Source organism: Panthera onca, chromosome D1 (genome assembly GCF_046562875.1).
Source record: "Panthera onca isolate mPanOnc1 chromosome D1, mPanOnc1 haplotype 2, whole genome shotgun sequence".
Lineage (NCBI taxonomy): Eukaryota > Metazoa > Chordata > Mammalia > Carnivora > Felidae > Panthera > Panthera onca.
In genome coordinates, this window is record NC_138348.1 from 52,606,362 (window position 1) to 52,617,797 (window position 11,436).

General features: G+C 43.1%; 1 protein-coding gene across 1 annotated transcript; it reads left to right on the plus strand.

Moving 5' to 3' along the window:
- Positions 1 to 1,457: 1,457 nt before the first annotated feature.
- LOC144613068 (olfactory receptor 56A4-like) lies at positions 1,458 to 9,883 on the plus strand. The gene is made up of 2 exons (XM_081790183.1): positions 1,458 to 1,494; positions 8,976 to 9,883. The coding sequence occupies exons 1-2, from the start codon at positions 1,458 to 1,460 to the stop codon at positions 9,881 to 9,883; spliced, it is 945 nt and encodes a 314-aa protein (XP_081646309.1).
- Positions 9,884 to 11,436: the final 1,553 nt, after the last annotated feature.

Here is an 11,436-nt window from a genome sequence, read left to right on the forward strand (position 1 = left end):
CCAACTCTTGGTTTCATTGATCTGCTCTACCATTTTTTTAGATTCTATATTGTTTATTTCTGCTCTGATCTTTATTATTTCTCTTCTTCTGCTGGGTTTAGGCTGCCTTTGCTGTTCTGCTTCTGTTTCCTTTAGGTGTGCTGTTAGATTTTGTATTTGGGATTTTTCTTGTTTCTTGAGATAGGCCTGGATTGCAATGTATTTTCCTCTCAGGACTGCCTTCTCTGCATCCCAAAGCGTCTGGATTGTTGTATTTTCATTTTCATTTGTTTCCATATATTTTTTAATTTCTTCTCTAATTGCCTGGTTGACCCACTCATTCGTTAGTAGGGTGTTCTTTAACCTCCATGCTTTTGGAGGTTTTCCATACTTTTTCCTGTGGTTGATTTGAAGCTTCATAGCATTGTGGTCTGAAAGTATGCATGGTATAATTTCAATTCTTGTAAACTTATGAAGGGCTGTTTTGTGACCCAGTATATGATCTCTTGGAGAATGTTCCATGTGCACTCGAGAAGAAAGTATATTCTGTTGCTTTGGGATGCAGAGTTCTAAATACATCTATCAAGTCCATCTGATCCAATGTATCATTCAGGGCCCTTGTTTCTTTATTGACCATGTGTCTAGATGATCTATCCATTTCTGTCAATGGAGTGTTAAAGTCCCCTGCAATGACCACATTCTTATCAATAAGGTTGCTTATGTTTATGAGTAGTTGTTTTATACATTTGGGGGCTCTCGTATTCGTCGCATAGACATTTATAATTGTTAGCTCCTCCTGATGGATAGACCCTGTGATTATTATATAATGCCCTTCTTCATCTCTTGTTACAGCCTTTAATTTAAAGTCTAGTTTGTCTGATATAAGTATGGCTACTCCAGCTTTCTTTTGGCTTCCAGTAGCATGATAAATAGTTCTCCATCCCCTCACTCTCAATCTAAAGGTGTCCTCAGATCTAAAATGAGGCTCTTGTAGACAGAAAATAGATGGGTCTTGTTTTTTTATCCATTCTGATAGCCTATGTCTTTTGGTTGGCGCATTAATCCATTTACTTTCAGTGTTATTATAGAAAGATGCGGGTTTAGAGTCATTGTGATGTCTGTATGTTTTATGTTTGTAGTGATGTCTCTGGTTTTTTGTCTCATAGGATCCCCCTTAGGATCTCTTGTAGGGCTGGTTTCGTGGTGACAAATTCCTTCAGTTTTTGTTTGTTTGGGAAGACCTTTATCTCTCCTTCTATTCTAAATGACAGACTTGCTGGATAAAGGATTCTCGGCTGCATATTTTTTCTGTTCATCACACTGAAGATCTCGTGCCAATCCTTTCTGGCCTGCCAAGTGTCAAAATAGAGATCAGTCACGAGTCTTATAGGTCTCCCTTTATATGTGAGGGCACGTTTATCCCTTGCTGCTTTCAGAATTTTCTCTTTATCCTTGTATTTTGCCACTTTCCCTATGATATGTCGTGCAGAAGATCGATTCAAGTTACGTCTGAAGGTAGTTCTCTGTGCCTCTTGGATTTCAATGCCTTTTTCCTTCCCCAGTTCGGGGAAGTTCTCAGCTATTATTTCTTCAAGTGCCCCTTCAGCACCTTTCCCTCTCTATTCCTCCTCTGGGATACCAGTTATGTGTATATTATTTCTTTTTAGTGTATCAGTTAGTTCTGTAATTTTCCCCTTATACTCCTGGATTTTTTTATCTCTCTTTTTCTCAGCATCCTCTTTTTCCATAACTTTATCTTCTAGTTCACCTATTCTCTCCTCTGCCTCTTCAATCCGAGCCATCGTGGTTTCCATTTTGTTTTGCATTTCGTTTAAAGCGTTTTTCAGCTCCTCCTGACTGTTCCTTAGTCCCTTGATCTCTGTAGCAAGAGATTATCTGCTGTCCTCTATACTGTTTTCAAGCCCAGTGATTAATTTTATGACTATTATTCTAAATTCACTTTCTGTTATATTATTTAAATCCTTTTTGATCAGTTCATTAGCTTTTGTTATTTCCTAGAGATTCTTCTGAGGGGAATTCTTCCGTTTGGTCATTTTGGATAGTCCTTGGAGTGGTGGGGACCTGCAGGGCACTTCCCCTGTCCTGTGGTGTATAACTGGAGTTGGTGGGCGGGGCCGCAGTCTGACCTGATGTCTGCCCCCAGCCCACCACTGGGGCCACAGTCAGACTGGTGTGTGCCTTCTCTTCCCCTCTCCTAGGGGCAGGATTCCTTGTGGGGTGGCGTGGCCCATCTGGTCTACTTGCACACTGCCAGGCTTGTGGTGTTGGGGATCTGGCGTATTAGCTGGGGTGGGTAGGCAAGGTGCAGAGGGGCAGGAGGGGCAGGCTTAGCTCGCTTCTCCTTAGGTGATCCACTTCAGGAGGGGCCCTGTGGCAGCGGGAGGCAGTCAGATCCGCTGCCAGAGGTTTGGCTCCGCAGAAGCACAGAGTTGGGTGTTTGCCCGGAGCGAGCAAGTTCCCTGGCAGGAACTGGTTCCCTTTGGGATTTTGGCTGGGGGATGGGCGAGGGAGATGGCGCTGGCGAGCGCCTTTGTTCCCCACCAAACTGAGCTGTGTCGTCTAGGGGCTCAGCAGCTCTCCCTCCCTTTGTCCTCCAGCCTTCCCGCTTTCTGAGCAGAGCTGTTAACTTATGACCTCCCAGACGCTAAGTCGCGCTTGCCATCGGAACACAGTCCGTCCGGCCCCTCCGCTTTTGCCAGCCAGACTCGGGGGCTCTGCTTGGCCGGCAGGCTGCCCCTCTGCCCTGTCTCCCTCCCGTCAGTCCGTGGAGCGTGCACCGCCTTGCCGCCCTTCCTACCCTCTTCCGTGGGCCTCATGTCTGCGCTTGGCTCCGGAGACTCCGTTCTGCTAATCCTCTGGCAGTTTTCTGGGTTATTTAGGCAGGTGTAGGTGGAATCTAAGTGATCAGCAGGATGCGCGGTGTGCCCAGCGTCCTCCTATGCCGCCATCTTCCAACCGCCAATCTTAACTGGTAGCTCTTAATTTTATTAGATCTACAAAGATCTTATTCCTGTATAAGGTCACATTCACAGGTACCTGAGGGTTAGGACTTCAATATATCATTTTGGGGGACACATTAAAATCCAAAACATGTATTTTTTATTCCTTATTGGGAATTGGTAACTATAGTTGTTGCCTTTTGTAATATGTATCTCATTAGGTTGTTATAAGCATTAAATGAAAAATCAGGTAATATTCAGAGTAACATGACACTTTAAGAACTCCGAAGATTTGTTTTTATTGTTACAAGCAGTATCCTTGGTGTGGCTGTATGTAAAGTCTTGGTTTCCCTCTCTAAAGTGGAAGAAACCATTCCTTGATGTACATATTTCAAATATGTAGTGCTTTGTCAAAGTAGGGTAAAAGTGTTTGTTCAATGAAAAAGTAAAAGTAATTTTTATCCTTGCAACAAATCTGTTTTGGAAAGTTTGGTATGCCTATATTTCAGGTAAGGATATTGTTGTTCTGAGAGCTAATGAAACTTCTTCAAGGAAAAGTAACCAGAAAAGGGTTCAAACGTAAGAAACGTAGAACAAGGGTTCAAATGTAAGCTTCCAATGATCTTTCCCAATATCCCTATAATCTGACAGTGAAGAGGGATTATTAATTTATAAGAAACTCAGGGACCAGGGTGTTTTGCCTAGAGGAAATGGTATGCTCTAGCAACATTCTTTCATTGAACGATAATTCAGTAATGAGAGAGTTTTCTTCATTTAGCACATCTATCAACTCTATTTGATGCTGACAAGGTCCTTGACACTTTCCCCACGACCTTCAAGAAGCAAGGCAGAGGTGGGGCAAGGAGAGTAGTTACTGCATGTAGGGAACAAGATTATTTTCCAGGTACATTCCTGCCCTGATGTCTTCTTCAGCAGTTGTGGGTAAGAAGTGTGAGACCTAGAACCAGACTCCACTTGCTCTCCTCTCTCCAAGATTCCTGTGCCCCAAACCCCAAAGATCCTACATTTAGCTGGAAAGTCCCTATCCTAAGACGCATCTGGGAAGGTCCACAGGAAAGGCTATTTTCTAAGTCCTACTGTGCATCAATGCAAAGAGGTGGCTGCACTGGTGGAAGTTCCACTTGTTCCCCAAGGAAGCAATGCCAAGTGTTGCCCTGTGGAAGGTGAAGACTGTTAACAGTTGAACTTTCTGCAACCATACTTATGCGACAGAGTTTAAACCAAGCACAGCCATGAAGGTAAAATCTTGGCCATGAGACCACATGTGTGTAAACAGGACCCCTCCCAGGGATGTGCTTGTGTCAAGACCACTGGTGCTCCCACTGCAGGAGAGGGGCTCACAGGGAAAGTGCTCCTTGGCCCCTGGTTGCCCATGGTCCATGCTCCTCTGAGGCCCATGTCCTTTGATTTCTGGGGATGTTCCTCTGTCACCTCCTCCATGGAGTTATAGGGCTGAGGAGAGTTTACTCACTTCTTCCCCTCAGGTGCATCCGTATAAATTTTCCCTGAGAAGATTCTCATCATGCAGTTTCCTTACCCTTCTTTTCCCAGAGCTTCTTTATTTAGACTCCCCAAGAGCCCCCTGCCCTTACTGTATTGAAAATGCTGAATTAAGCCTTTTACAACACGTTCTCTTGGGAAATAGACCATAGGGCCTGAGGGCCCAAGTGTTTAACAAGAGCACCAACTCTGGTGAGCAATGGAAAGAGAGGGGGCACAGTGGAGCCAAAGTTCATAAAACCAGCCTCCAGAACTCATGGAGGGGTCAGTTTAGTGCTTTCTCTGACAGCCAGAAACAGCAGCAGTGCAGCTTTCTGAAACTGGTGAGTCTCAAGCTGGACCAAGCAGGAAAACTGTGAGGAAGGAGATCATGAGAGGACAGAGAAATCCAGAAACCTAGTACATAAAGGAAAAGGAACTCTTTCAATAGGGTCTGGTGTACATGCTGACCCTGCTAAGATGCTTAGATCTGGTGTAAGGCTGAGTGGCAGGGACTGACCTCATGCTGTTATTTCATTCAGGGATGAGGCTGAGTCATTTTGTGTCCATAAGGGTTTGCAAACTTCCGTAGACTCCAAGGCCCCCTCCCATACCATGGCTGGGTGACCAAGGCCCTGTGCCTGGCTGGGTGAGAATCTTCCTTTCTGTCCTCGTCTAAATTCATCTATGAGTCAAGGTGGTCACTCCATTTTCCAGTCTTGGCTTGAGTCTTCTCTTGTAATTTTGTTTATTCAAGACTTGCCTGACCTTATAGACTGTCAGTGTATCATCATCACAGACCATGTTTGGTCAATAGTACTTAGCACAAGGATCACCCCCTTGTAAATGTCAGTCTACCAGTACTGGAACTGGATACTGAATATCAGAACAATGTCCCAGATACCCAACAAGTCCTCATTGCTCACATTAGGAGGCCTCAGTTTCACTGAGGAGAATACAGAAAGAGAGGAAAAATGGTCCCAGCTCTTATGGAATTTACTAAACCAGAGCCAAAAGTATATTGCTACCTGGGAGAAAATACCAGTGTTATAGGAGGTCTGAAAAGGACATTTTTCCCTGTATCACTAAAAGGTGCTTGGTGACATTCTGGACTCCAGTCTCTCTGCCTGCTCATCCTTTCTTTCACTAAATCCTGTAGTTCTCCCCACAACTCGAATACATCCTTCTTCTCCACCTACATGGCCTGCATTCAGATCTTCATCACTTTTCCTTTGTACTGTTCAGGACTCTCTGAAAGCCTCCCTCCCTGCTGTGTGATTCCCTGTGTCCCATCTACAGCACATCACTTCCCTGTTTCAAGTTCTCTGTGCTTCCTTACAGTGTATGTGATAATGCCTGCCCTCAGGTGGGCCTCACAGGGCTGCCCCTGCACACCTTAACCATGTCTCCTGACCCTCTGCTCTCCTGCTTCCTTCCCCCAAAGAACTTAGGATCTATCACCCCCTAGCACCTCACCACCAATCATACTGATCATCCACATTGATGTTTCTTCTCTTACCATTCCCTACACAGAGAGTCCTTCTTCTCCCCCAGGTGGATTTGCCTCATTTTTGTATCCTTCTCTGATGCTCTCAACTCCTTGTATCTCTGGGCCTAACAGGACTTCAGGAGATCATAGCCCCTTTTTCTCTCCACAACACCTGAAGTTAAATATCATTTATCTATTTCGTAAATGAGGGATGTATATGTCATAGAGTTTAAATTTTTGTAATGTTTATTCTTGAGAGAGAGCGAGCGAGCAAGCATGGATGGGGGAAGGGCAGAGAGGGAGAGAGGGAAACACAGAATCTGAAGCTGGCTCTCATCTCTGAACTATCAGCACAGAGTCTGATGTGAGCTCAAATGAGATCATGTCCTGAGCCGAAGTCACTTGCTTAACCGACTGAGCCACCCAGGCGCCCCTATCATAGAGTTTAAGTAGCTCACAGAATCATACAATGAGTATAAGAGCCAGACTTGGAATTCATTTGTTGGAGGCCAACTTTGAACCATATCACATTGCTTCATTCATCTGTGCTTTTGTCTCTTTCCCACTGTTTGTAAGATCAACTTTATTTGAGTCACAACTATAATGTTTTAAAAGGGTTGTTAAGTCAATTTTCCTCTATTAATTAGGATACCAGTGTTTGGTTAATCCATGCCATACATTTGTATGCATAATATTAAGACCAGGTACAGGGAAGCCACTGAGTATTTTCTTGCTTATTCAAGTAGAGTGGGTCACTCTGAGGATATAGAACTTGAGGTTCATGGAAAGGACAAGCATTTTCTAAAAATGTAACTATGTTTTCTTTCCTTTTTAAATTTCTTTTGTTTTAATTTTTTAATGTTTATTTATTTTCGATGGGGGAGGGGCAGAGAGAGAGGGGGAGATGCAGAATCAGAAGCAGGGTCTGAGCTGTCAGCACAGAGCTTGACATGGGGCTTGAACCCACAAACTGTGAGATCATGACCTGAGCTGAAGTCAGATGCTTAACTGACTGAGCCACCCAGGTGCCCCAATCCTTCTTAAATTTCTGATTCACATTGAGAGTCATTTTCCTAATCACATATGAAAATGAAGGACAGAACTGATACATAATTGTTCCTTCTATAGTTTTAGCTCCTGAATCCTTGGCTTGTTTTAAAGCCCTATAATCAGTAGAAAGTGCGTGTGTGTGTGTGTGTGTGTGTGTGTGTGTGTGTGTGTGTGCGCGCGCATTATATAATCTACATTTGGAAAGTCTGGGATTTTTGGAGTGAAATTCCTTGGATTTTATATTTTTTGACAGCTAGTCTAACACCTTCTCTCACACAATTTATTCTTTCTGAAGATATTTGTCATATAGGACAGATGAGCAGGGTCAATAATCCCACTTGATTATATTGATTATTTGCTGCCTGAGCTCTTTCGTTTAGTCTGTCTTGACTAGCTGACTCTCTTCTGCTTCTTTGGCTATGACAGCCCTTACTGTCAGTCTTCTTAGTACTTGGCCACTCTGTTCTTTGTTTAGTAGTGAGGTAAATAAGATGGTACCCAACAAAAGAAACAAAAAATCAAAGTATATGAGCATACAGATCATAGATTCCATATAGATAGGATAATTGGATTTTGGCTATAAGGAATCACAGACAGTGCTGCTTACCAGATAAATAGATCCTGTATAGGTTTATATACTTGAACCATACTTATTTATCTAGCTCATAATCTACCTTTGGTGAACCTACTGGTGTATCCTCAGTACACCAAAATATGAAATACATAGGCGTTTCTTTTTTAAAATTGTTTAAAACATTTATTTACTTTTGAGAGACAGAGAGATATAGAGCTTGAGAGGGGTAGGGGCAGAGAGAGAGGGAGACACAGAATCCAAAGCAGGCTCCAGGCTCCAAGCACAGAGCCCAACACAGGGCTTGAACTCACAAATGGTGAGATCATGACCTGAACCCAAGTCAGACTCTTAATGTACCCCTTAAACTGTAAGACTTTTCTAAGGAATCCAAACCAAAGAAAGCACTCTTGAGAGCACAAAGCACAAGAGAAACACAGGAAATAACCCAGTATGAGTGATAAACACTGTGTTTTTAAAAGTGAAATCCTGGGGCACCTGGGTGGCTCAGTTGGTTGAATGTGGGACTCTTGCTTTCGGCTCAGGTCATTATCTTATGATTTGTGGGTTTGAGCCCTGCATTGGACTCCATGCTAGATGTGAGGCCTACTTGGGATTCTCTCTCCCTCTGTCTCTGCTCTTCCCCCCCTCCTGTGCATTCTCTCTCTGTCTCGAAATAAATAAATAAACTTTAAAAAAAAGTGAAATCCTGTTTGGTACTAGAAGATATTATTCTTCTTGGGTGGAGTCAAGGGATGCCCTACCTCCATTCCAATGTTTCCTAAAGAATAAAAATTGGAAACCCTGAAGTCAGGCCCTGTCCAAGTATATGGATTAGGGGGCTGGCCTTTTCTAGGACCTCCATGTATTCTGCTGAACAGAGCTCTCCATAAGCTAGTCCTAAACTCTGAAGGAAAGTGGGGCTTAGTAAGTAATTGTGCTTGTTGAGGCTAAACAATGTATAGTGGCTGAAAGCAGAGACTTTAGAGTCAGACTCTTTTGTCACAGACTTGGCTTCAGTACTTACTGGATGTATAATTTTTATCAAAAAAGTTTGCCCCTCTTTGTTCCTTTTAATTATCTGGAAAATTAGGATAACAATACTATTAATCTTAAGTGTTTATTTAAAGGACTAAATGTGCTAATGAATATAAACATTCGGCGTAATGTGTAGCACATGGTAACTGTTCAGTTAATGTCAGCAAATATTGATATGGTGATGATGATGATGATGGTGACGCTATTGATTATTCAAAAACTTCATTGAGATAGGTTAAGAGACCCATGGAAACCTGAATTTTACTCCATATAGAACACATATTTTCTATGTTAATGTATTTTGTCCTACATTTTAAGGGACTCTGGATTTTTAACTTGTACAGAATACTTTACATGGCCTCACCCAGCAACTACTCCACTGCTCCAGTCTCCGAATTCCTCCTCATCTGCTTCCCTAACTACCAGAGTTGGCAGCATTGGTTGTCTCTGCCCCTCAGCCTCCTTTTCCTCCTGGCCATGGGGGCCAACGTCACCCTCCTGCTCACCATCCAGCTGGAGGCCTCTCTGCACGAGCCCATGTACTACCTGCTCAGCCTCCTCTCCCTGCTGGACATCGTGCTCTGCCTGACTGTCATCCCCAAGGTCCTGGCCATCTTCTGGTTTGACCTCAGGTCCATCAGCTTCTCTGCCTGCTTCCTCCAGATGTTCATCATGAATTGCTTCCTTGCCATGGAGTCCTGCACATTCATGGTCATGGCCTATGACCGCTATGTGGCCGTTTGCCACCCACTGCGATACCCATCCATAATCACCGACCATTTTGTGGTTAGAGCTACCATATTTGTTGTGGCCCGGAATGGCCTCTTTTTCCTTCCTGTTCCAGTCCTTTCTTCCCGACTCAGATATTGTGCAGGGAACATCATCAAGAACTGTATCTGCACTAACCTGTCTGTGTCCAAACTCTCCTGTGATGACATCACCTTCAACCGGCTCTACCAGTTTGTGGCAGGCTGGACCCTCCTGGGCTCTGACCTCATCCTTATTGTTCTCTCCTACTCCTTCATCCTGAAAGCTGTGCTAAGGATCAAGGCTGAGGGTGCTGCGGCCAAGGCCCTGAGCACGTGCGGTTCCCACTTCATCCTCATCCTCTTCTTCAGCACCGTCCTGCTGGTTCTGGTCATCACTAACCTGGCCAGGAAGAGAATTCCTCCAGATGTCCCCATCCTGCTCAACATCCTGCACCACCTCATCCCCCCAGCTCTGAACCCCATTGTTTATGGTGTGAGGACCAAAGAGATCAAGCAGGGAATCCAGAAACTACTGAGAAGGTTGTAAGAGGTAAAATGGATAACAACTAACCCAGGGAATAGAAATTGATAGTGGGTAATTGTTTTTATGATGCATAGGGACTTTATATTTTTTTAATTTTATTTTTAATTTTTTAAAATTTACATCCAAATTAGTTAGCATATAGTGAAACAATGATTTCAGGAGTAGATTCCTTAATGCCCCTGACCCATTTAGCCCATCCCCCCCTCCCACAACCCCTCCAGTAACCATCAGTTTGTTCTCCATATCTATGGGTGTCTTCTGTTTTGTCCCCCTCCCTGTTTTTATATTATTTTTGTTTCCCTTCCCTTACGTTCATCTGTTTTGTCTCTTAGTCCTCATATGAGTGAAGTCATATGATATTTGTCTTTCTCTGACTAACTAATTTCACTTAGCATAATACCCTCCAGTTCCAACCATGTAGTTGCAAATGGCAAGATTTCATACGTTTGATAGCTGAGTAATATTCCATTCTATATATATACCACATCTTCTTTATCTATTCATCCATTGATGGACATTTGGGCTCTTTCCATACTTTGGCTATTGTTGATAGTGCTGCTATAAACATGGGGGTGCATGTGTCCCTTTGAATCAGCACACCTGTATCCCGTGGATAAATGCCTAGTAGTGCAATTGCTGGGTCGTAGGGTAGTTCTATTTTTAGTTTTTTGAGGAACCTCCATACTGTTCTCCAGAGTGGCTGCACCAGCTTGCATTCCCACCAACAACGCAAAAGAGATCCTTGTTCTCTGCATCCTCACTGCAGAGAAGTGTCTGTTCTTGTGCCAGTACCATACTGTCTTGATGATTACAGCTTGGTAGTATAGCTTGAAGTCTGGGATTGTGATGCCTCCTGCTTTGGTTTTCTTTTGCAAGATTGCTGTGGCTATTCAGGGTCTTTTCTGGTTCCATACAAATTTTAGGATTATTTGTTCTAGCTCTGTGAAGAATGCTGGTATTACTTTGGTAGGGATTGCATTGAATATTAAATTGCTTTGGGTAGTATCGACATTTTAACAATATTTGTTCTTCCTATCCAGGAGCATGGAATCTTTTTCCATTTTTTTGTGTCTTCTTCAATGTCTTCCATAAGCTTCCTATAGTTTTCAGCATGTAGAATTTTCACCTCTTTGGTTTGATTTATTCCTACGTATTTTACGTTTTTTGGTGCAACTGTAAATGGTATTGATTCCTTGATTTCTCTTTCTGTCACTTCATTGTTAGTGTATATGAATGCAACCGATTTCTGTGCATTGATTTTATATCCTGCAACTTTGCTGAATTCATGAATCAATTCTAGCAGTTTTTGGTGGACTCTTTGGGTTTTCCATATAGAGTATCATGTCATCTGTGAAAAGTGAAAGTTGACCACCTCCTGGCCGATTTGGATGCCTTTTATTTCTTTGTGTTGTCTGATTGCAGAGGCTAAGACTTCCAATACTATATTGAATAACAGTGGCGAGAGTGGACATCCCTGTGTTGTTCCTGACCTTAGGGGGAAAGCTCTCAGTTTTTCCCCATTGAGGATGATATTAGCGTTGGGTCATTCATATATG

Coding starts and splice junctions, on each gene's coding strand:
- LOC144613068 (XM_081790183.1), top strand. CDS start 1,458: ATGTCGTGCAGAAGATCGATTCAAGTTACGTCTGAAG. Junction 1,495..8,975: donor GATTCAAGTTACGTCTGAAG/GTAGTTCTCTGT, acceptor CCACTGCTCCAG/TCTCCGAATTCCTCCTCATC.